Source organism: Brienomyrus brachyistius, chromosome 1 (assembly GCF_023856365.1).
Source record: "Brienomyrus brachyistius isolate T26 chromosome 1, BBRACH_0.4, whole genome shotgun sequence".
In the NCBI taxonomy this organism is placed as follows: Eukaryota; Metazoa; Chordata; class Actinopteri; order Osteoglossiformes; family Mormyridae; genus Brienomyrus; species Brienomyrus brachyistius.
This window is the reverse complement of record NC_064533.1, coordinates 37,572,918-37,600,423: the sequence shown is the minus strand read 5'-3', so window position 1 is coordinate 37,600,423 and position 27,506 is coordinate 37,572,918. Positions and strand designations below refer to the sequence as shown.

Below are 27,506 nucleotides of genomic sequence, written 5' to 3'. Positions count from 1 at the left end.
ATGCGCAAGTCCCATGATAGCTAACATCCCGATAAAACAATCCCTCCAACAGGTAGCCTGATGGCATGCAAATGCATTTGCCAGCCAGTGTGACTGGGATGTTAAGCCGTAACTTTTCATTAGAAAATGTTCTGTTGATGGGGGAAGTGAGGTTCAATTAATTAATTGATTGAAGCTGCCTAACAAAAAACCTTCTTTTTGTAGCTTCACTTTAACTAGAAAATTATCAAGGCTACTTGAGGATTTATGTGAAATATCCTCTCAGCAATGAATTAGGTACAGTACCTTTTTAGTTGTCTGTGTAGGAGCCAAACATGTTTATATATGCGGTCAGGGTGCCTTTTAAGTACGACCTGACAACTAAACAGACATCTACATCTTTATATCCACTGGGCCGGCTAAAAGTGAGGCCCCTTTAAATGCAAAACCAAAGCAGGTAGCGTTTCAGGGTAAGATTGGGATAGAGCAGCCCATCCACACCAGATGTAATGTGTCTTTCCAAAGCAATCACAGTCTGCCCTGGCTTCTTCTTATGCTAACTGTTCTGGTTTAGAAGGTCTTTGATCATTTCATTCATGGTTTTGGAGAAGAAGTGCTGGAATTCAGTTGACCTCAAAATCATGCCACGTGTTAGGAAACCATCTGAAACTGGGTGCTAATGTCACAGGGGAGCAGGGGCTTTGTTTTCAGCCTAACAGAGTGGAGGGACAAGCCTTCTCTGCTCTCCAACCGAATCGAATTTAGGCTGGAATTACCACCCGGCGATCTTACTCCGCTTTCCTCCTCTCCCCTCTTCACCTGCTGCCGTTAAATATTCATGGACAAGCCACTCTCCCCGGGCAAGAAAGGAAAAGTCTTGACAGCTTAATCATGGAGTCAGGGCTGCAGCCAGCCTAGCTCTTGGCTGCTGTCAGACTGGCCTACATGATGTAATAGTCTCTCTTTTGACACTGGGTAAAAAAAAAAAAATTAAATCTTCAGAAGTGGAAGAGTGGCACCAGAACTTGAGGGGATACAGACATACTGCAGATCCTCCGGGTTACTGCTAGTTCAGGGCAGAGGCACAGCGCACCTTCACATTTATTATTTTTAGTTTTATTCAAGCAGCAGCTCATCGCACAGGATCGTCAACAAATATTTTAAGACTCTTCATATTTATAGATGCACCACAACTATTCCTCTGATTTTCAAGAGTAAGGAACTACTGAGACATGTTTTTTTTCTTTTTTTCTGACAGCTCGAACTCTAAAGGAAGCATAAGAGATTTTACTCACATAAGACAATTCCAATATGCATGTGGCACATGGAGTGTCATTCGCTGCTGGTTAGCTGGAGCTGCCCCCCCGCCAGCTACAGCAGGTAGCACTCTCCCTGCAATTAACCTCCAATAAAGCCCTAATAGACGGACTCACAAAACAGAATTTAACACACATTGCATCTGTTATAAATGCTTATATTCGAAAAATGTCTCCAAGTGGAATTATGAATAAATGAGCAGTTACCGATTACTGCTTAAGAATCCGGCATGTTAAAACATCATAATAGCCAGGTAATACTGCCCAAGGAAACAAAAGGTTGCAGCTTTAACCGTGATGCCACTGCACTACACACATGAACCAAATAACTGGTCACGGACATCCATTTGAAAATGCTTTCCATGCACATTCACAGAACATATGCACAATTCTGCAGCAGTGAAAAAAACAGTAAAAGTCTCGCAGGAAAAAAATATTTTTTGTTTACAAAACAATAGGGAACAAAGTAAACAAAATGAAGCACTAAATAAAGTCTGCGTGTTGGTGTACCCTCCCCGTACTGGGTCTGCCTAAAACATAAGCATGCATGAGCCTAGAATACAGCACCTTATCTTACAAGGGCTGCGATCAAGTCCTAACATAATTCAGTGAGTCAGTCATTTGCTCTCATAAAAGCCACATCGCAGAAACACTCAAAAATCCTCAGGTTCAACAACTGCATTGATTTACAAAACTGTAAATTTGTTATGTTGCGGGCCAAGTGGACCAGAACATGAACTGTTCAAATTGTAAAAGTGACGCTCTGAGTGGCTGATGGAGGTGTGGGTGGAGATGGAGTAGAGTGACAGGGAACATTTATCAGACGCTCCTGACTTCTACTTTCTGCAGAAAGGTAAATGTCAGTGTCAGCTGTTTTGTTTCATCTACACCAGCCCCTGCCCAGTCAGTGCTTCAGATACCATTTAGCACCAAAACATTAGTTCTGAATTTGTTCAGATTTTGTGTCTGTTTCTTGAAGCAAGCCCCTGGATTTCCTGTTATTAGTGCATATTATATTGCACACAAACAGAGTGCCACCCCTCCTTCTATCCCTGAAAAGCCAAACCTTTTAAACTGACCCTTTGCTAAAGAAAAAATCCAAGAATTAAATGAACGTGAGATGTCCAGAGCTTTTGCAAACAGCTACCTCCAATAATTCTTTGATTGAATAATAAATACAATTTCATGACTGAACATGAAGGTCAGTTAGAACAAACAAAACCACACAGTGTATGACCCGTTAAATCTGTGTCAGGCACAAGATGCCATGCTTCACTTTTATGGCCTTAATTGATGCACATCTTTGCATGGTGAAACGTTTAATGCTGTCTGTGTATATTTTGCCCCCAAGGGCACCAATTACTGCAGTTAATGTGGCAATTAAGGACACGGGCTTGTAGTCTGTGGTCCAAGGAGAGCTCAGAGAGGCAGCACTAAACCTGAATATAAATAACAATAGAAACAATAATATGACCAAGCCTCTACTGGATACGCAGCTATGAAAGGAATAAATAATGAAATAAAGAAATAATAATAATAAATAATAATAATAATAATAAATAATAATAATAGGGGCGGCATGGTGGTGCAGTGGTTAGCACTGTTGCCTCACACCTCTGAGATCCGGGTTCGAGTCTCAGCCTGTGTGACATGTGTGTGGAGTTTGCATGTTCTCCCCATGTCGTCGTGGGGTTTCCTCCGGGTACTCCGGTTTCCCCCCACAGTCCAAAGACATGCTGAGGCTAATTGGAGTTGCTAAATTGCCCATAAGAGTGCATGTGAGAGTGAATGGTGTGTGAGTGTGCCCTGCGATGGGCTGGCCCCCCATCCTGGGTTGTTCCCTGCCTCGTGCCCATTGCTTCCGGGATAGGCTCCGGACCCCCCGCGACACAGTAGGATAAGCGGTTTGGAAAATGGATGTATGGATAATAATAATGAAATTGTGAGTACGGCTTAAGATCTGCTGACATAGACCTTCTTGGAGAATTTGTTTTGACGCCACAATTTATATCTTTTCTTTATCAAAGCAGGCCCATTTTGTCTGTTTTCTGTAATGTTAGTATGCCTGGGGGGGGGGGGGGCAGCCAGCCAACCTTGGACCCCCAGATGTTTTCTTTCTCCCTACTCCAAGGTTTTTGATTCCTCTCCTTCATTGTCTTCTGGCATTCTTTCTTTCCTTCTTCCCTTTTTTTCCCCGTTTCATGTATTATTCTGTATAAATGACGTAATAATGCATTACCATATACCCTTGCCGAGCGCCTTGGGGTGAAAGGTGCGATATAAAAATAATCTGAATTATCATAATAAAAATAACAACAACAATAAGTCAGGGGAGACCCAGGATGTGATGCCAGTACATCACAGGGAACAAGGCTGAGGTCCATCATAGAGCAAAAACCCACACACTTATGGTCATATGTATGGGCAGTTTAAGAACAACAACAGCTCACAATATACATCAGCTACAAAACCAAGGCGACTGTGTGGAAATTCTGTGACAGGAGCACACAAAGTCATCCAGACTTACCCCATTGATGGGATACGTTCTCCAGCCCAGCTCACCCAGAGCAGTGGTGGTATCCAGCAACACAACTGCATGGGGAAAGATGAAAGTGACGAGAGGACATTAAGTTATGTGAATTAGCAGTTGTGCACTTCGAGAGGCCGCAAAGCCAACAGACATCGTCTTCCACACGGCAGCACATTGCATGTACCGTAATTATAAATTCACATACAGTACAAAGGGTTTTTATATGTGGGTAATAAAAGGTATGCACTGCATGTGACTGCATTCACATATTAGGGACAGGCACTGCAGACAGAATAGCTAGCCAAACTTTGCCAGCCATTATTCGAATAATGTTTTGTTAACCCGCCCTCACCCCATCCCGGCCACACATAGTGAAGCGTGCGTGGAGCTTGATCAAAATATCTATTTCTTCCCATACAAAATGAGATATTACTTCTCGCTGCAAAAGGATAACGTAAAACATTAAAAAGTAGCTTGAATAAATTATACTGAAACTGAAATTAAATTAAACTTGAGAGATGGTTCAAGTGCAGTAGCGTACATTAACGTTTAACAGCCTATGCCTTGGGCAGTTACCGCAAATGCCAATTTATTTTTAACAAAACAATGATCACAATACTTCTCTGGGTTACATGCTACTCAACATATTTCTATAAAATTTTGATAGCACTCGTTGCTGCTAAAGGATCATTTAAAACATTAAAAGTAGCCTTGAAACTTGGGCTACTGGTACATTGAAAATATAATTATGAATAAAAGTTATTTAAGAATAAATTTCAAATAACATGAATTAAGAACATTTTTAACGACAACACTGACAACCTAAATGTACTTAGGAAATTAATAGCAGCAGCATAATCAGATTCTCTTACACTCCTTGCCGTGAGCTGTGCCGACAGACACAGGCAGTGCCGACAAATCATTTCTCTGCAATCTGAAATACTTCCATACAGTGAAAGACAAATGTCTTCTGGTGATCAGTTCATGTTCTCTTCACTCATTTTTGTTAAATTTCTCACAAACGTGCCGCACTAAGAGTGAGCAGGGATGAAAATGATTGTTACTGGTGGAGAAACCACATGCAGAGCTCATGCAAAAACAGCTGAGGTAAACTTCAGAGTGAATATATTGCAAACTTATTAGAGAAAGGATAAATCACAACTAATTATAGCTACAAAATAATACTTAAGATAGTTCATTTATCATTGGGTTTAAAGATTTTTTTAAATTTTGTAGAACACTGGAATATTCTACAATATCGACTATCACATACCCTTATTAGTCACATAAAAGGCAGCGTCAGAGACCCCTAGACAATTCACGTTTTTGCTCTCCAGTATGGAGTTGGGAGGGACCAAACAAAGTGGACTGTGTGGGGGTCCCCGATGGCTGGGTTAAAAAACATTGATCTAACAGATAAGCAGAGCCTTGACACAGCAGAATGCTGTGTTACTGTATTTCAAGAGAAACTAAATCCCACCTGTTATACTTTAAAAAAAAAAAAAAAAAAAAGTGTCTTCTGTAGGGCTGAGGAGAACAAACATGGGATGATATGGGGGCATCGTCGGCAAATGAAAGGTTTATTGAAGAAAACTTTTCTCCTTTTTCGGGGATATACAGGGCTGAACAATCATGGGCCTGGCATCACATCAGTGTAAAAACAATAAAAAACAAAATGTGCTGTTGAATCCAGGGACGAAAGGGAAACAAAAGTAGTCGATTTCAGTTATGGGTCTTGGGACTGGACAACATGCAAACCACTGAGATGTACAACCTGTAGAAGGAATTGGAGGGAACAAGCCTGACGTCCATCCTACGAAGGTCAGGCTTCACCTTTTAGAGAGGTTCATGGCAGTAATAATAAAATATTAAACTTTTCTCCCCCCGTATTTTAAAGGAATATGTTCTTGAAACTAGTCAGAGTACTATTTATCAAGTTATCTGGATAAAAACACTTCATACCTGTATGTAACAGATTGGGAATGAGGAACTGGGTTTCCTCCACTCAGAAATCCCAAACAAAAATGCCTGCAGAAATACTTGTCATTCGACTCCACTGACTGTTCCAAGAGAAGCTGATGGATGTGCAGTTTCCTCTGTCTTTATGGGCCGGGCTAATGATCCCTATCAATAAACTGTCACTTTTCGGGGTTGCTAAAATCTATAGCAGTCGGGCATTCACAGGTAGCGGTTATCCTCCATCCATAGGGACTTCATTAGCTGTAGTTTTATATGGGTGAAAGGAAAAAAATATAACACACAGGAGGAATTCAAACTCCACATGGATTACCCACAACAAGCACTAGCGAAGTTCACATCACCACATGAGCTGTTGCACCCCCCGTCGGTTCAGTGCATGCCAACGTAGCTGTTAACATACTACGTGCTCTAGTATTACACCTTGTTCCCTTCCGGAATCCTTGAAATCGACCAATTCCAGGCCAAACAGAGCAGCACATCAGTATCACTTTTTTCCTTGGATACCTACACAGGGCATGTCTGACGCAGTGTCCCTTCCACCACGTGTGCTGATGGCTTACTAACACCAGCTGGGAGGCCAGGCCGTCTCCCGATAGTCAGAACCTTTATTCCTGTAGTCGGCCTGCTAAGAATTTCCTGCATGAATAATTGAAGAGTACAAGCGCTGAACTATCAACACGGAATGATCGGACACAGGTAAAAATGAAACCGAGACAGATCAAGCAATGCAGCTCATTGACCTCGCCGCAAAAATAAAGCATGCCACAGCAAATAATTACATCTCCATCATCTGCTTGTACATCCATTAGTTAAACCTTAATTTGCCAGCATAGTGTATCTATCCATCTATCCATAAAACTGAATATGAGGAAGTGATTAGACTCGTGTTTCCAATGAAGTATGTACACTGTGATCATACATATGTCTTTTCACATTAAGATTATACAAGATTTACCCTCCCTCAACAGGGCAATGTATAGAAATGGTATAATGTATATAATGTATTTCTGACAAGGAGTATCGCATGAATATTCTGTGAATCCATTGCAATTCTAATTTTGTAAGCTTTGATCTATGGGAAAACGATTGGAAATCCAGGGCAGCTCATCAACTACAATGTCTTGTGTGTGTGTGTGTGTGTGTGTGTGTGTGGGGGGGGGTGAGTGCCCATTTTCCCATATATGTAAGAAGAAATGTGAAAGAGTGCTAGAATTATAGTTCTTTCATTGCATAAAAGGGACAATTATTGCAAAGTGCCCCAAGACAGAAAAGCAAGCATATTTATGCACAAACACATAACAACGATCCAAGGATGTATTCATCAGCCCTATTCAGGAAGTGTTGAAAAAAATGACTGACAATAGCAGCATGCAGTGTACTGTCTCAGAGAACAGAGAGCTCAGAGACTTCCTGCAGAAAGGAGGAGTGTAATTTTTAAATTGAATCTGAACAGCACTAGGCAGCCAGAGTACCAGTAACTGATGAGCTCAAGTAGCTCACTCTTCTCCAGACAGAACTGGAAGACCACTTTGGCGCCAAGAAACAAATTACATTATATCTGACTTGACTGCTGCTTAACCAGAGTGCAGAATTTCAATATTTTACATAATTTTCCCCACTAAACACGCGCACACACACACTGCCCTAGTATGAAAATGAGTTACCAAAACTGCATTATTCTCAGTTACTCCATATAACGGTAAAAGCCCTATATGAAATTCATGAACCGATATAATTAATGATGAACAAACATTGGATAAGTATGTAACTAACACTGGTTAATTAATACATTAAGCAAGAGCGTACTACTACAATCCTTGTGCCACCTCAAGATTCCCATACAGTGGAATACTAATGTGTTAGCGACCATTTCTTGTTCATCTTTCTCCTCCAGTCTGGATCTGAGAAAGAACTTCTTCTCACAGTGTGTAATTAAAGTATGGAATAGTCTCCCCGATGGGGTAGTGCAAGCAAGTAACACTATATTCCTTCAAATCTGAACTTCACAAGATCCTGCCAAATTTAAATTATTAGTTCAATTCCCTCGAAGCGAGCTTGATGGGCCAAACGGCCTACTCTCATTTGTAACTTTACGTTCCCGACTCTATGAATGAGTCCGACAGCTTCATTGGCCCTTTCAGCAATGGTCGTGACAGCACAACTTGTGGCAACACCAAATGATTTGCCAAACTATTGGTGGATATGTTATATGTGGCTATGTTTTACTTTGGGTAAATTTCCTACTTCTTTGTTTTAAAAATATCACAATATTAATCACAAATTTCAAAATATTCTGATGTAATATTTTTCCCGTATTCTGCAGCCGTACTTTGCAGGTAATTCATAACTCCCCATTCTTATCATTATGACCTCTACTATGTGTCTCATTATTCAATAATTGTAGAGCTTATTCAAGCCAAAACGTCATTGTGACACATTTCCTTCTTACTGCTCTATGAAGGTCCATCGATCTTCTACGCCCACTTGTCCTGTGTATGATCATGGGGGTCTGGAATCTGTCCTGGGAATTACAGATGCAAGGCAAGGAATAACCCAGGATGAGGCGCCAACCCATCACAGGGGACACACACCATTCATTCAAACCTACAATCTATTTACTTCAAATCACCTTAATATGTTTTTGAACTGTGGGGGGAAAAACACAGAACCTGGAGGAAACCCAGCGATGACACGGGAAGAACATACAAACTTCACACATGGGCCCAGGGGGAGACTCGAACCAACCCCAGTCCAATTTATGTGAGGCAACAGTGCTAATCACTGTACCACCGTGCTACCCCCTATGCCCTATAATATCACACCATGAAGGTGAAATTTTCATTTTGCTCAACTAACCATAAAACATAAAACATTTTCACCCATCCATCCTCCAACCGCTTAGCCTGTATAGTAACAAAGCATCCACAAAAAGCATAGGGCACATGGCTGGGATATACCCAGGAACAGATGCTAGCCCATTACAGGACACAAGGCTAGGGAGCATCCTAGAATGAATGCCAGTCTACACCACTTACCCATAGTGCATGTGCGCTTGATGTTAACTTCCGTAACTGCATGCCTGTCTCGGGATTTAAGTACCCAGCCGCAAAGGTGTGAGGTATGGTAGCGGTGCATCCTATTGCGCCCACAGCTTACACTAAGCATTGCGGAAATATAAAAGCGGAGCCCCCCCCCAAAACCTGACAATGAACCCTGTAAATGTAAACATTTATCAGATTTTCGGCATTACAGTATTCATCATCAAACTGCATTGCTTTGGCTCAGTGACCAAGATAATCCACAGTTCAGCCGTTAACAGAAGGCCATTCGGAATATCAGTCGGTGCCTTCGATAAGACACAAAAGCAGCATAAACCATCAATTGACCCTCAGAGGGAATATAACTTAAAAACACAAAAGACAATTTAGGCAACCAAGCTGAAAAAAGCACAGCTAAATTTGACCAAAATCTTACTGAAATTTTATTTCTCTCTTGGTTACAGAGAGGTTTAAGTCACCATAAGGGAACACCTACAACCCGAAAGCTGGGATCTCTGCCCTCTAGTACAAACAGAAAGGCTTCCTGTCCTACTCAGCCCAGTGGCTCTAAGGCATTTGGCACAGATCAGGTCATCGTGCATTATGACTAATTACAGCATTAAGAAACATCATGACACAGGCCAACATGACACCATCCAACTCATTTTGAACAGGATTATTGATGCCCATTTGCAATCACTGCAATATCTGAGACATTATTGCCATTAAAGTATTAAAAAAAAAAGATTAATTGAATTACTTTGAACTAATTGCTCAGTTTTTAATTGACTGATTCAAACTAATTGAAGCCACACATCTTCGAAATAAGTCAATCTTAAATTAATGAACTGACAGAAATACTTACGGGATCATAAAACACTGAATCGCCCAACATAAATTACACCCATTGTAACATAACCATCAAGTATCTTGACTACTGTTATTCGAATGGCTTGGAGTAAATTATCAGAATGTTACTAAGATCAACACATCAGTCTAAATGACTCATAGCTCAGTGCGCATTCTGAAGTCACTTGCATTTCTCTAAGCTACTGCCAACACTGCTAGGAAAAAAAAGTGAAACATAAGCCCAGAAGAGTAAAATAAGAACTCTAAAATTATGTTTTCAGTCTGGAACTCAAAACTGTACCACTGACAGACCTGCAATGATTTTGTGTAGGACAGCATAACACAGCAGGAGAAAAATCTGTCTTGTCTACTTCCAAAACAATAGTAAAAGCCAACTTTTTCCATCTTTATCGACACATTTCTGGTGTTTCTCTTAAATAGCTCCATCAGAATTAGATGATGTATTTTATATTCATTTATATTTATTTATTTATATTTATGATCAATGAAGTGGTGAAAAATGCCCAGATACACACACACACACACACACACACACACACACACACACACACACACACACACACACACACACACACACACACACGCATACATACATTCATAGACTATTCTAGAAGGCTGTGAACTTTTGAATTCTATAGCTTCTGTAACAACTTAATCATAAACTGCAGGTACACAGATCAGGATTCTCAAAAATGGTTCCCTTTGGTTTTGGTGTATACCAAAGCAATACTCTTATAACCTTGGTAACCTAAAAATGGACGACATTTTGGTTTGAACTGTATCGATGTAAAGTAAGTTTATTCCTGGATCTTCCACCACACATTTTCAGTTACGACATATCCAGATCAATTTGTAATAGGCTGGACTGCACCTGGAGAAGCACTGCACACTGCAGCAGGCATCAGACATCCAAAGCAGGTACACTGCAGGGCATTGAGGCATGTGCATGTCACAGTCACATGGCCACTGGTTTGGTCTGGAGGAACATGCGATCTGCCAGGCAGGATAATGAGGCTATACTGTCGGTCAAAACAAAACAAACTAAATACCGTCAAACGTCATGGTCTGAGAACATGTGCTTTGTCTATATAAACTAGCTGTTTTAAGATAATATGAATTATTATTAGTGATGATGATGATGATAATAATGATGCTGATCTGGATTCTGAGAACATACCTGCCGCCACATTAATAAAAAATATTAATAGCAGCAATTGATATGTATATGGAAAGATTTACAGTATATAAATTATCAGTAGTAAACAGACACTGCTCAATGCACTAGCATCACACTATATGCACACACAGGAACACAAACACACTAGTTACTAATTCTAGGAATTGACCCTTAGGGGGAGCTCAGCCCCTAGCCAGGTTACCACTTTCAGTCTCAGACAAAAAAAAATGCATTTTAAATATTGTCTAGAATCACCTACAGTATGCGGCTGACAAATGGATGTCTTTGGTTTTGTGTCAGAAAATACTGACCACAAGTGTTTAAAGTCAAAGGTGTTTTTGAACTACTATATATATTGTAACAGATTTGAAAACAATACAGCATTTGTTCATATCTTGGCCATCTGATAACGGAGACTTAAATTTTAGTTTTTTTTTTCCTTCTGAATTGTAGGCTCTGCTCATTATAATTCATGTTCATGGAGGAAAGACTACACACACTAGTTGCTGTCAGTTACCCGCTATTTTTAAAAAACTTCTTTTTTCCTCTTTGCTTTAGAGGGCTGTGAGGCATACCAAGTGACAGACGTTACTGGACAACACTTTTAGCTTTTAGCTTGCATTCAACCACAGGTCTGTAGACACCCAGCCAACAGCAGAGGGCAGAGTAGAGCAACGAGCGGTGAGTGGAACCCAACCACCAAGCCCACCCAAAAGAAGGTACATTACCTCAGAATTCACTGATGAAATACCTGGTAATGCATAATCTGTAACAAAATGATCAAAAGACACTTTCCTTTGCATAGACAAAGATGGATTTAGAAACGTTTTCTTGAAGTGAAGACCAAAAGTATTATTAAAATACCATTTCTAGTAATAGCTTCCGGTGAAAACATCACCTCTTGGAGATCATGCAGCCTCCCGTTTGAGGCTGTAGGCTCAGTCACTCACCTGCGCCGATGTGACAGGTGTGACAGGTGTGCGCTGGGAAGAGCTGCCAGACACTGAGGTGGTGATAGGAGCAGGGAGGTTAGCTGCCAAGGTGCTCCCAGTATGTTCCTAATTGGCCGTCTTTAGCTACATCCTCACACTGCCATGTCACACGACATCTGGTCACTGGGCATTTCTCACATCTCCATTGTACAGTAACAAATAGCAATTTGGGCTTAAAGCTTTAACTGTGGCTACTCAGTAATTCCCTGTGTGTCATCAACTGTTATTCTCAGTTGCAATGACAATAACTATTCAATATTTACTAGAACATTCTGCTTAAAGCACCTCAGTTAGAGACACATATGTACCATTCAGCAGAACAGAGGCCGTCAGCTAGTCTCCCTATTAAGTTAGGCATGCACCAGACAAGAACAAGGACAAGTGACAGGCAGAATAATAAGTCATAATACAATTCTCAGCTCATACCGGGAAAACACAAATTAAATAGTCTTCCTTAGTGCGGAGAATCACTAAAGCAGCCCAAGGGAATCCCAGAGTGGCTGGTTGAATTTGACTTATGAATATGTCAAGGGGGGCAAAAAGAAAGTCTGGACCAAAACTGATCAGTAAAACCCGAACAGATGGGTCTGGTGCCAACACTAATCTTGGCTTGGCCTGCGGTGCTTCTGGATGTGATCCAAGATGGCAGCCACATTAGGCTAACACCAGCATGTTGGTATCTCACCCATGTTGACTATGTCATGCTAAGAAAATCATGCCATCAGCAGTTTGTATAGTCCGATACTCAGGCCAAAAGATGATGAATGAACTTTCATGCAGATAGTGAGCTGTCAAAATTTTGCATATTTAAAAATCAAACGCAGTTTTAAAAGCATGGAAATTTCCTTCCACATAACCATGTACAATACTAATAAAACTGCTATGCTTATAAATAGATAAGATTTTTTGTGGTGCCTTGCAGCATATCTGAAAGTACATTTCAGGTACAGACAGTTGAAAAAGACCAAATGATGATTGGCTGGACCATTGACCACACAATTTCAGCCACAGAATACAGGACCTCAACTGTGGGATGATGAAACTAAACAAAGCTGGACCACTATCCATCACGTAGCTACAGAGACGCTTCCTTGTTGCACATCTGCTCCCTTTGGTCTCTGCCTGCAGAACAAACCACATGGATGGAAAACAGACCAAACATTTGTTTTATCTGAAGGAAATCCTTTTAATGACCAGTGCATTCCCTGGCTCCTATGTAATGCAATACACAGCGATTACATTGTAAAGGGCAGCGTAGAGTCATGGGTTTTGACGTATAATAAGTGAAGGCATTAGATATTCGGTTCTTCCTTCAGACACAAGTATGTCATGGATTAGTCGGGGGAGCATTATAATGCAGCCCTCAGGTCACGGCAGTCTTTGTGGCATGGTGTATGTTGCGTAACACTGCCATGCGTGATCGATGTCTGTTTGACATAAATGAAGACACATTAGAGGACTTTAGAAGGTGTGATGCTGAACTGCATGTGTCGCTTCCAACAAAGGAGTGAACGCCGGCAGCCCCATGGGCAAAGAGGGATCAGCTGGTAGAAGAGCTGAATCATCTGTAGGCTGGTAAGGAGTGTAAATTGTAGGAGTAGAAAAATAATAAAAATATTGCCTTTAATTTTAACATTTTAAAACCTTAAAAACGGTGGCACTGTAAAAAAAGATTGTATTTTATTTTCTGCGAACAGCAGACCCAAAATTAAAATAAAAAACACACATAAAAGCATTTATTTTATAAGCATATATTAATTAAGTCCGGGTTCCCAGCCGCTGCTCTTGTTCAGCAGCGAGCTTCCCCGTCCTTAAACGTCATCATACTACTTTCTGCACTGCGCGGATGATCTGGTGATGCCAGTCAACGAAGTCACACTAGCTGCTACATCCCATACTTGCTTCGCCTCGAAAGGCTTCTGTGTAACGGCGCTGCTCCCGTAGATGACGTGTTCGCGCATTTTCACCTCGTGCACGAGCACATCGGTTTCCCCACCCGAACAGGGATCTGGCTTGAAGGGGCAAAAGCGCCATTGTAAAGGCGATCCGCAGTAGATAACACGGCGTTGATTTTTAAAGGTGAGGTTACGCGCCATTCCGATTGGTTTATTGCTTGTTACACCCAAAACGTGTCTCTGAATAATTAAGAGAGTTATGACAACCTTTTTCCACCTTGCAGTGGGGCAAAGTTTGGGTTTTACACCAACCAAAAAATAGAGAAATAAATTATAACTTACAGTTAAATAAATATTGGTTCCACTTTGCGTTAGATCGTCAAAATAAAGCCTAAACGCACAAAAGGTCGTGGCACTCTGATGACACCCTAAATATATTTCATTTACCAAAAAAATCTATTTATGAAGACAAATCTCAAACAGACGAAAAACGTCTGAGTAATTTTTCAATCCAGATGAAACAAGAATGACATTTAAATTCTAATTAAGGTCTAAAATGCTGCCAGAGGCTTCCTAATGGTTACATTCTTAACAGCCTTATCTGATAACCACTACATATGACGGTTTAAGAATCTTAATGGGGAAATGCCAGCAAAACTTTGCCCAACATTATCCTGAAAAGGTGAAGCAAGACTAAACAGATTTAATGAAACGTAACCATAATAAAGCAGTACTGCAACACTGGACTAAGAAAGTTTTAATACATTTTAGGCTGTAACATTTTATTTGAACTTTCCATCAAAAGTTTTACATGATTCGTAATGTGGCATTTGACATATGACAGAAGGGTCATTAAGCAGACAGTAGTGAACTTATAACTTCTATTATGGTGGAGTATATACATATATCACAGCAATTATTAACTCGCTGTAGTTCTCTGTACCTCCTAACATAAGCAAAAGCAGGAAAGTCCAAACGACTCACCCATCTAGTTCACCCAACAGTTGTTTCTGTCCTTTCTATCATACTGTTAGACCCCCATCTGGGAGAGAACAGCAGGTGACGAACACAGAGAAGTCATTCAAGACAACAGGTGAGCCATCGAAGCCGGCAGCACTAACTAGACTGAGCATAGTGTGATTATTGTGCAATGCCCCGTGCACGCCTGCTTGACAGTGCAAACAGTCAGTCCCATTCTCCTCCATATGCAGAGAGCGAACACCCAAGGTAACTCTGTCACTGTCAGCTGTGGCCTGTTTGTTCACAATCCTTTCAATTTTTAAATATATTTTAAACTTGACGGTAATTTGGCTTTCTGCATTTTGGCCAAGTACAGACAAGTTTTGAAAATGAAGTGAATGCATTCAATGTAATATCTGGTGTAAAACCATTCATCAGGCAGAAGAATTTTTATATATAATTAGTGCTGTGATGATGCGTCGATGTAATGATGGCAGCACCTAGTAATTCTGAGTGTTTAATGTGTATTTCTTGATATTTGTTAGATTTATTTTTTTTAATTGAGTAATTATAAGTTTTTCCAGATTATTTAACAAATTAGTCATTAGAGTAGTTAACTAATGGAAAAGAAAGTACATCTGGCATGTGCCATAAAAGGGAAAATATTTATTAGTTTTAATCACAGAAGAAATGAGGGCTTTTATGACAATGTGGCACCAGAATGATTTACAGGGCTTCCAGAAAGTGGAACACATAGTAAACTGATTCACTGACAATCTGTTGATTTGTCAGCGTTTACCTTGTCCAGCAACTACCAACTATACACAACTGGCAAATTAAAACCTCAATGCATTAAAATCCCTGAGAAGCCTTGCCCTCTTGTAGTTTTAGAATGGATTCCCTTCTTAGGAACTGTGATTAATAGAGCACTGCAGTACCAGAGTTCACATCCTGGTGGCAGTACCTCTGATATACCTCAATATCACAGATTGCATAAATAGACAAAAAAAAAACATATTATAAACATAAGATTTACACAAGGGGGGCCTAACTCATTGATTGCGATCTATTGGTCAAGTATGATTCAGTGGCTCACCAGAGTATTTTGTTTGTAAAAATAGCTCTCGCTGCAAAAACGGGTTGGACACCACTGATCTACACTCTCAGATAACACACGTACTGAGAAATAAGGCTCTTGACTGAAAGGGACCATTTTAAAACATGCAATGAAAGGACGCCCACCCTATCATCTCAGCTGTGTTTCCTGGGGTGCCGAGGTTAGGCTCTACCCCCCCACCACAACTCTGTCCAGGACACACAGTTTGAAGATAAATGGTGGGTGCAAAGAGACATTAATGCATGGTCACATTAAGTACAGTCCAAGCAGAGAGGAACAAGCGACTGTGAATCAGGGAGATTGCTTGAAATTCTGCCCCCCTGGCAAAATGTCACCTTGGTGGCCCTCGGTAGGGTTATGCCGTGGGTGGGGGGACGGTGATAGGGGGAATCTGATGGTAAATTTTGGGGTCCCTATAAAGCAGCTCAAACAACTATTCGGGATGACACTTAATATGATATAAATGAGTTCTCCAACTGGAACACACACACACACACACACACATATGTAGGGTATACCTATCCTTATGGGGCCCGCTCATTCAGTTCTATGGGAAAAATGCTAACGCTAACTATGACAACCTTAACCCCCACCCTGCGCTAACCATAACCATAAGTAACCAAGCAAGATACAAGAGTTTTTGCATTCTTAGTTTTTTCATAGCAGTCACTGATTTTTATAAAATAGAGTTTTCCCTTATGGGGACCAGGAAACCGGTCCCCATAAGGGAAAAAAAAACGGATATTTATCACGTTATGGGGACATTGTGTCCCCATAAGGATCGGTATACCCGTTCTCACACACACCCACACACCTACACACACACAGCTTTGACCATAGGCAGATATTTAATTGCAAAGACAGACAGAATGGAAAAAACAACTTAGGAAGCCCTTGTGTTGGTCTCTCTGACAGATATTCCCAAAAATTCACAATACTGACCCACCTGGTAATTTAATAAGATACAGCATTTGTGTGAGGAACTGATAGACACTGAATGAAGAACATGATTAAGATCTATATAAAAAATCCCTCGAATATTTGTTTTGTAGAATCAGAAAACACAGTATTTACTTGTTATCCTCAAATTCCTAATTAGTTTCTGTAATCTGAGTTCAAGAATTTCAGATTCAAATTCATATTCAAAGGATGACTTAATGTGTCTCTCTTTAAATCTTTACCAACCAAGTAAATGAAATCAGTTTGTTGATTAACGGTCAATGCATGACAAGTCATACATTATACAACCCTAAACAGAAAGCTGCAGAAGTAAACAACCACCAAAAAGACAGGCTATGTGCCTGTGAAGGGTAAACAGGACAGTAAAATACGACTGGACTACAAGTGCATTACATCAGTAAATCATTTTGGTATTAAATCACTGACCACAGGTCCTGGTCCTCAGCCTGTAGCACTGTTGTTGGCGTCATCTAAATGCTTTTTAGCATTTTTTTTTTGCTTGTTTTAATAGTTTCCATTAATTTTAGATTTGTAGATGTTTTACATCTGGAACTTTAAGTACCACTAGTTAAAATTAAAGATTAAAATAGTTAATTTATTTACTACTGTAATTCTTCTGGTTGACACTACTGTATATGTGCAGTTACAGAAAATGAATGAACACCCTTCTGACCAATCAGATTTGAGAAATTAACAGTGGCATAATATAAGAAAAAATACAAACCCAGTAAACACATCTTGTTAGAGCTGATCATAATATCTATCTTCATCCAATCTCTACCCATATTTGTAATTAAGCCTGATGGGGGATGAGCAAACTTACACCAACACTCCAACTATCCAAGGTGACTACTTACAGTATGCAATACTGGCCCCATTCCTTTCCTAATAAACAGTATTAAATCTGGTCAAACCAATGTGGAGGATGGAGCTTTTCTGTCAGCGATTGATTAGTGCTTCTTTTAACCAGTTTCATCTATTTATTCATACCATAAAAAATCTAAACTTCAGTCAAATGTAGCCAAACATGTTTCGAAATAAGCATGTTTGACATAAAAAAAAACTATAAAATTTATTTTCCTTTCCTTCCTTCATTTAGAATAAAGCATGGATAATGATAAATCAAAATGCCAAACTCTAGCAAAAATATAAACACCAAACTCTTACAGGTTGTGGATTTAATGAGCCATGTCAAAAAACCATCATTCCAGGCCTTAAGCTTTTAAAAATTACTTCCTTTACCAATTTCCTCAGACGCTTAGTTATCAAACAAGTTTGACTGTCACAAGAAAATCTACAGAAAACAGCTAAACATTGTCGTCTTAATGAGTGTGTTAGTATCCAGCCCATTGCAGGCCACAGACTCGGAGACACCTGGTCACCTAACTGCATGTCTTTCAGATGTGGGACAGACCCGCAGCAGCTGGGGGAAATCCCACTGTCGAGCGCGATGCCGTCTGCTGGAACTTACGATAACATCTTCACGATAACCTGTGTTTTCAAAACGTTTAATGTTTATTAGGTGACCTCACTAAAACATTTCATACATGCAGGACCGGCCCTAAGTGTCCTGCTGCCACAGAAGTACCACCCCCACCCCCCAGAGCAGCAGAAAACAAATTTTGTCTGTTCATTTATATTAAAAATATTTCAGTAGCATGGAGTATCTGGCTGCTAACTAACTAGCTAGCATCTGTTTCAAAGGAAAAGTAGTGAAATGTTAAAACTAACTGTAATGTCACAATATGCAACCAGAGGTTGATTTTTTTCACTTGCTTTTTTGCACCCCCAATCAAATTATGCCCTTTTCAATCGACCACATCACCTATAGTGTGTCAGGCCTGCATATCTGTAAAAGAGTTGGTGATGAACTTCAGCCACTAAAATCAATTTGTACATTACAACAACAATAATAATAATAATAATAATAATAATAATAATGCATATTATGCAAAAAGTACATTGCACTCATCTGTTTCATTCAATTCTTTTTCCTCCCTTCATTTTTCTTTTAACTTCTCTTTCATTGTCTACCCCACTGTAAACAAGTGTCACCACTGCCTCCTGGTTTGCTGGACTATTTTGGACTGTAATGTCTAATATAAAAATACATATACTGACACCAAAAACTCACGACTGGCATCGTATGTTAAAGACACACTGTATAAATATATGGTCTGCGGTCTTCACAAAGAAACAGCTCCAGTATTTATCCTTTTCTTTCAGTGAGTTTATTCTGAAGAGATTAAAAGTGCAAGAAAGACATACCAGAAGTATCTGAGAAGGATACTTGGCCCACTAGGACATCCTCCCTTTCATCAGCAAAAATGAAAGGAACATCAGGCAAGGTAATCTCACCAGAAATGGGTCTCTATGCAAACAGGCAACATGTTTTTTATTATTAAGATATGGAAAGAAGGGAGGGGAAACCAGGAGAGCTGAGTGCTCATGTTATATAGCCACATTAAAGTGATGGAGTATTTCATTAGAATAACTGTGTACGATGAGCATAGAAAAAATTGCCTGGAAATAAAGCTAAAACAGGCATTCAATACTATTTAACTCCTGCTGCAATGGAACATTTCATTAACTTTGACCTAAAAACCAAAATAAAGCAAATTTCTGTGCAAGTTAATTAATTAAAAGTCAAAAAGCTGCCCTTTGGTGAAATTAACACACAACACATGCTAAATGTTTGCTCTTTTAAAAGGCTTCTAAAGCAAACTGTCCATGCAATTTCCTGTCCTCAGCTGAGCTTCACAGGAACTTATTAGTTGTGGAAATACCTCAGTATCAACATCCTTAATTGACTTTAATGGAAAAACATTCATTTTATATACAGCTGTGGAAAAAATTAAGAGACCACTCCATACTTTTAAACAAATCTGTATTTTTGAATCCCCTGGTTCTGCTGGCAGATGGCTATGTTGAGAAGCAGGTTGCTTCCAGGTTCAAGATTTCTAAGATAGCAGTACACAAGAATTAAGGTGAAGCAGGAGACACTGGGAACCAGAAACCAGCCAGGGCGGAAGCGACATTCTAATGCAAGAAATTATAGTTAATTTGACAGTTTCTCCTGAACAGGAGGGTGACATCAAGTGACCTTCAAAAAGAATTAGAAACATCAAGTGCAGGTGTGACATGCTCTGCTAGGACAGTTCGTATTGGACCCCATAGAAGCAGGACTGAAGTCCCATAAAGCAAGGAAGAAGCCCTTCATTAATGAGACACAGGGAAGAACCAGACTGCAGTTTGCAGAAGGAAATATATTATTCACAGACGCAAATCCGTATATTAAGAAATGAGTGAAACAAAAAATTGTGCTGTCGTCTAATTTTTTTTCCACGGCTGTATAGTGCATGGAGTCTTGTTGAGTGTATGGGGCTACATAGCCATGGATTGGACTCGTTGGTCCAATGCACCTCACAGATGCTAGATTCCTATCCAGTCATCCACATTATGCAACAGGGATTTGGTCCTTCTTCCATTCCTAAGAGGCCCAAGTCCAGCACAGTGGGCAGTGGTTTGCATGGGCACTCTGACTGGCCATTGGCTACACAGCCCCATATGTAGCAGGCCTCGATGCATTATGTGTCAGGTCCCGTTAATCCCATGATCATCATTAAAATTATTTTTGCGATCGGTGCCACAGTAGACCTTCTGCTGCCTCGCACCAGATGGGATAGCCTCCGTTGACATCTCACATTTAAGTATCTTGGCTGCCCAACACCCTGTCCGTGGAACGTGGTTTTTTTCCCCCACCTCAGTCTGCTCACAGTATGCATTTAACACGTCAACTACGAGTACCGAATGTTGGCTTACCGTGTCATATATCCAAAACCTTGACATGTGCCATTTCCACAAGATAGTCAACATTAAACGCTTCATGGGGGGTTGGTCACGTTTTGGCTTATCGGTGTTTAAATGATTAGAAATGCACTGAAGTTTCAAATTGGAGTTCCGTTTCCCTCACTGCAGCAGAATAGCTACGTTTTCCAAGTTCATCAGAAGGTACAGCAAGCTTGTGCCAAAATGTCCTAGAAATAACAGTAGTAAACTCCGCTTACCGCTTACAATACTGCTGTCATGCTCCTCATGTGCACACAGATATTAAATAACTTGGTAAAGCGATGAAAAACAGGATTAAAATAATAACATATTACACAGTCATGCATTACTGGAGTCAAAGACAAGAGACCAACCAAGGGACGTTAAATGGATATACGCAAAATACAGATTAAATATAAAACCATTAATTAGTGTCTGTGTATATTAGATGCTATTCAGGATTTGCTACGAATATTACATACACTTAGGATTACATTTGACAAGTGGGAAAAAAGCTATTAGAATTTCAACAAACTGCCCCATTGTAGTCTAGCAATTTAGAGGCAAGAAATGACTGAGGACCTCTGCGTTATGTGGCCAGTTACAAAACTCTCAGGAGATTATTCTCATTTTCTTATTTCGCTTATGCAGACTTTTAGGAGTGGGGGAAGGAAATTGATTCTTCTAGGTATACATTGGTTACTGTAATTATGTTGGTCACACTTGTAACTGCTAATACTGTATATCTGCCTAGTTGCACACACATTTTGTTTAGGGACTGACATGTCTGGCATGGTGCTATCATGAATAAGTGAGTGTGTACAGAGAATTTTCTAGCACTGTTTCAATTTAAAAGTTTGGGCAAACACCTAGACATGAGCACAGCTATAGGCAACATAAAATATTATGGTGATACTCGTAACACTGAAATTTGCCTGCGTTTTCGCAGAAATCAGCTTTGGATGGCCACATACCTGCAGCTACATGTCCAAGGCAACATCCCTCTGCATAACTTTAAATAATAGCCAAATAAAGGCTCTTTAATTAATGTAAGAAGATACAATCTTTACTAGAGGTGTAATGGTACATAAAATTCACAGCTTGGTACACACCCTGGTTTTGGGTTCACAGTTCAGTGCAATTTCGGTACAGCATGGAAACCAAATTCTTTTGAAATTAACATTTTTAAGAAAGGAACAGTTGTAAACCACACAAAACACAATTTTTCGAGAATGCCTGAAGAACAAAACTTGAGACGGTCAATTTGCCCACTAAAAATAAATGCAAAATCAATTAAAATATTAGAACAAAATGAGACTGCATCATAACAATCATAATGAACTAAATCCAGTGTTCTCTACTGCCGAGTTTGGTCGCATATCTGTAGCGATAAATACCCCTAGACTTAGTTTAACCTTTTTTTTTTTTTTTCTTTTTAGCCTGGTCTCGGTCTGAATTTCCTGGCAAAAGAGCAAAAGCACCTTAACTGCTATGCGGAGACTAACTTGCAGAGGCTGCTTCTGGCGTACTCTGTGTGCATAAACACTCGGATGATGTTGTCTAAGTGAGTTAGCATGTTGGATTTGTTTACAGAATCATATTCGAGTAACAGGGTCCACAAACAGTCTAGGTCTTATCAATCTCTAATGTTGGTGTCATTTATGGAGAACAAAAATGTTCCCTAACTACAGATTTAAGTGATGTGAGAGGGCCTTTGAGCGCTCTAGCACTGGCTGTAACCAATTCACAGCCACAATTAGCATAATACTTTCCGTATTCAGAAATTAGTACTTTAGGTTTTGCCCATGAAAAAAATGCATTTTCTCGTGCATTCCCAACCACAGATTATGCATTCGACTGGCACATGATGGATAAATTAAAGGTCTTGCCTTTATTTTAAATGTAGACCTGAAATGCTCTTCAGCAAAAATCACAATACATATTGATTTGCCAAAGAAATATTAAATATGAAATCGAATTGGGAGGTCTCTGCCAGTTACCACCCCAACAGACCTTGGACACCGTATTTAAGAATGCATTTGATCATGCCTTACTATATCTTTAAAAACATTAAAACAACGCATTTATACTTTCAAACATGAGAAAGACGTGGCATATATATATATATATATACATATACACACACACACACACACACACACACACACCCTATTTAGGAATTTAATTGATTCGATATTTACAAAAAGAATGACAGGTGACACTTCTTGACACTCTCAAAGCTCCATTCCCTTTGTCCTCTTAAATACACACTATATCTTTATATCTGGGAGACTAAATTGCCTTAGCAGAATACAGTCCCCTTTTCCATCAGCGTTTGTTGTCAGTTTGTTTTATTTGTTTGATTTTTTTTTGGGTATGTCTTTGTCATAGCATAAGGTCCCCCTGAGGGTCAGTCATTGCCTCCTGATTCTGAGCCAGGGACCAGTGGATTGGAAGCTACGGCTATTTCCCAGCTGCGACCCATCCACACGGTACATTTTTACAACAGTATGCTCTTTCGGTCATTTAAAAGTTCATCTAGAGTTAACAATTCTTAATTAATTGCCGTCTGGTGCTATTATTCAATGGATTATTTTAATAGAAAAATTGATAGGAAAACAAAACACGCAATTTGGTACCATTTTTAAAGTGCATCAGTGTATCACGAAGTGTCATTCATTCATTCACTCACTCATTCAGCTATTCATCTATCCATTTTCCATACCCACTCTGTTTACAGGGTCGCGCGGGGCCCAGAACCTATCCTGGAAACAACTGGCACAAGGCAGGGAATAACCCAGGACAGGGTGCCACGTCATTGTAGGACACACACACGCACACACCCACGCACAATTTGGCAACTCCAATTCAACTTAACACGTTTTTGGACTGTGGGGGGAAACGGAAGAACAAGGAGGAAACCCCATGACATGGGGAGAACATGCAAACTCCACACGTAGACACGGGAATAAAACCTTATTGTTATAAACAATCAAACCTGCCAGATTGTTAAATTTCCATGACCATAAAAACATCCTTTACATGGTAGGTCATTTCATATTTTATACAGAAATACAGAAAGAGATAGAGAGAGAAGACACAGTCCCCCCCTCCCCGGTGCTCCTCGTGAGCAGAGGTGGCACCCCATCTGTGTCTGTAGATTTTTGGGTCACTTTTCTTTTTGAAAACGGGGAAATGCAGATCCAATCCAATCTGATCCTATCCTATCTCAAAAGAAAACTTCAAAACAGTAATTAACAGCTGAATAATGACAAAAAAATGCTGTTCGTAGCCCGCAACCGCCAAGTTTCCCATTAAAGACATACACTGCGAGCAACCATAAACTAAAAGCTGCATGTAAAATGCATTCATCTTCCTTAGCAATGAATCCCTTGAATTTTCATATATGCTATAATGTAAAGATACAAAATGTGGATAAGTACAAAACTTTACAACTCAAAAACATAAGCCTATTGACTATTGTTTTCAGAAATCATTTATCATAGTATTAAAAAGAATGAGAAACACCATCCTAACTGTAAGACAGTTGGCTGTTATGCCCTCAAAGATACTCCACCTGCCACATTATTCATTTGGCATCAAACATAAAAGCCTCTTGTATGTAATTTACTCTTCTGACAGCTCGCAGATTATGACGTATCAAATTAGCATTTTACCATTTCATTCTTTTTTTGCCGTTTACTGTTTTTTTCCATCGCAACTTTCTGTTCTCTATTGCCTTATACAATTCATAATTGCCTGGAAAACTCCTAACATCAGAAATGGGATATATATTAAACAACAGCAAAATATGTGTCGATTAGTAAAGCATAAGTGGAATGTAACTATTGATTAGGGCATCGCAAACAGTAAATGTGGTGAGGCGGACGACTCGGAATCAGCTCTGAAATGTAACTGCTTTAAAAATGTATTGATATCTCTAAAGCTAAGGCTAACAAATCAAAATTGTAGCATTAAAATTAAACAATACATTATTCATTTTGTTAAAATGATGCATTTAATCGCCTGATCAATCATAAAAATCCAAACGGTAATGATGAACCATAATGAGCAACTTTGGATTCTAATTGAAAAAAAAGACTACAATTGAAATATATATATGATTCCATCAAGCTGTTTTCCACAATTATAAGGATCTTCCCATTACACATGTTAATAATATTCAACATGAGTGAAATTAAAAAAATAAAACTGAGACACAAAAACATTTTAACTGTCAGAATGTTGCTGATATTTCAAAAGTTTCTGAACTTTTATTTTGCTTCATTATACTTCCACTTAGTTACCAGCAACACTAGTAGAACAGGACAGCCACTGTTCATTTACAGTATTAATGGACTTTAATTGTGGCTTCAGTAAATTAACTTGCATGATTCATTTAATTATCGCTCACATGGAACATACATATTTCAGTGACAAGCTGACCTGTAAAATATTTAAGTTCTTAAAGATTTCTAAGGCCGCTGACTGTAAATTTTAGTGCGCTTAATTTTTTTAAGAGGTACTTGTCTCCCGCTGATACCGAAGGTGCCAGCTGAGGTTGAGGCGAAGGATTGAATAACAAACACTGATATTAAAGGTGCCATTACAGATGTACTATAATTAATCAATCGATAATCACGAAAATTAATCTGAGTTACCCTGCTTTTTGTAAAGGAAAAAAAAATCTTCAAAAGTACGTTACCAACAAAATCTCAATGACCGCTATTACACATTAACATACATTTTTCACTTTTCTTCTGAAAAAGCAGGTATTTGCCGAGTCCTTTGATTTATTACATTATGCCATTTTTCTTATGCTATATAAACCGAGATAACAGTCCACTTTTAATACTACTGCTGTTTAAAATGAGGTGGCTAAGAAAATGAATAGTTAGAAATATTGTGGATTGCCATTAAGTACGGACAATTGACTCATAATAAGTAATCAATTGCATCCAGCTAATCCACTTAAATAGCACTTAGGCTCCCCACCGTAAGAATACGGCATCTTCCTAGCCATTGCACTGCAAGCCTGGGTCTTCTTTTTTACCGTTATCCTCGATTACATATTGCATAATGCTGGCCCGATGCTGCAGAATATCAGTATTCGCCATCCCATGTACCGTCGTTCATTTTAAACTACGAGCCACATTTAATTACCTTTTGGTTGTTTGTGAAGTTCGCGTTTCAAAATGAAGGTAACGCTATATTATTCAGTGCAACACGGTTATTTCGACGAGGTAATAATCCAGCACTGCTATTATCCCTAATTAGAGTGAGCAAAAGTTTACCTACAGAAAGACTGCCTCTGAATGAAATGATGCACCGACATATTACAGAGAAAATTAATAACGAGTAATAAAAAGGTACTAGCGAATAATTAGTTCTTGATGACCGATTATACACCTGAGTGGGCCAATATTAAACCAGAGATCCTCGTATCCGTATATACTTTTAAGTTCGGCCATAATAAAACAATCTATTCGTGGTAAGATGTATAACTAATAGCCTGAAAATATAAGGAAGGAAGATTAAAAACACAAGAAGGAGAAAAAAACTGGGAACTTCACCTACGTGGCAGGACTGACCGGATACCGAATAAGTCAATAAAACTACAATTAAGTCTACGAATGCCGGTCATTAATTAACTATTCATTATTAATTCATTTCGTCATAGCGGAGCCTTACCTTGATTACTGTGACTTGGATCCGTGAAAATAACCCTTAGGAGCATAAAAATAAGGTAGACTTGAACTCCAAAAGGCATTTCTGAGGTGCACTAAGCTAGCTACGCTTCCTCCGGCTGCGAAAGGGAGCAGAATCCACGTGTGATCCCCTAAATGCGCTCCAGCTCCTCGGAGCTTTTACGGGCGTACGGCGGACTGGACAGCCGTCTACATAAACACTGTGTCAGATGACCGATCCATCCAGGCTCTAACCACAATGCAGGATGAGCGTTAATCATAAAGTTACTTAGATAAATAGCTGAAAGATTAGAGCTACATAAAATAAGCTCCTTAATGGTTCTTATGGAAATGTATTGCTGAACGTTACAACACTTGAATCAACTTTGACAAGACTACAGAAGTAAAATCGCATCACTTGTTTTTCTATTTTTGAATATCCCCGTTGCAGTAATAAGCAGCCTGTACCATCCTTATATATCCTGCATACAAGCGGTACTGCCTTTGACTTCCCGCACAGTGAGAGAGACGGACTGCTCTCCTCCACAGCACCGGCGCAGCGGTTAGGTCTCTGTAACCTGTCCGTAGGGCGCAACGTGGATGCAGCGGAGAACGGGATCCGGGCTGTGCCGAGAGGGGATCGGCGCTAGAGGGGGTTAGCTGACAAACAAACGGGTTGTTTCAATGAGGAAACAGGTGAGCCGGTCCTCAGGCTATGCGGGGGGTGCAAACCCGAGATATAGCAGGTTTGCGCCTTTCGTGACACGCTGTTCGTTCGAATCTTCCAATTAACCGTTGTCAGGTGTTTAATTTATAAAAGGTTTTACAGTATTTCCACTGTGATTACTGTATGCATACACAAAATATGTCGTAGTTAAACATGAATAAATAATAAAAAATATATATTTTAATCCTTTAATGGGTTAGGAAGTGTCAAACAGGGAAACATTTTTCAAGATATCCTGCCAACGCAAAATGTCAGCCAAGAGTTAGTGTGGTATTCCCTTGCCAACACATTGCAGAATGCACAGGCACATCTTTCAGGGTTCAGCAAAACAAGGTGCTTTCTTTTGATGAATTCAATCTATTTAGCCAGCAGTATGGATCCATCAACAAGGCCCAGTGAATAAATCAACACTGTTCGGACCCTGTTTTCTGAAAGTCAATCACATTAGCT

At 39.6% G+C, this 27,506-nt stretch overlaps 1 protein-coding gene across 1 annotated transcript in view; it reads right to left on the bottom strand.

Moving 5' to 3' along the window:
• The window catches only part of LOC125750984 (ephrin type-A receptor 6-like), a 150,342-nt gene extending 123,445 nt beyond the window's left edge, over window positions 1-26,897 (bottom strand). Inside the window, exons 1-2 of the mRNA XM_049029381.1 lie at window positions 26,334-26,897; window positions 3,823-3,887 (exon numbers count right to left, since the gene is read on the bottom strand). Coding sequence (XP_048885338.1) covers window positions 3,823-3,887; window positions 26,334-26,412 — 144 coding nt within the window. The 5' untranslated portion in view covers window positions 26,413-26,897. The remainder of the gene's footprint in view (window positions 1-3,822; window positions 3,888-26,333) is intronic.
• Window positions 26,898-27,506: the final 609 nt, after the last annotated feature.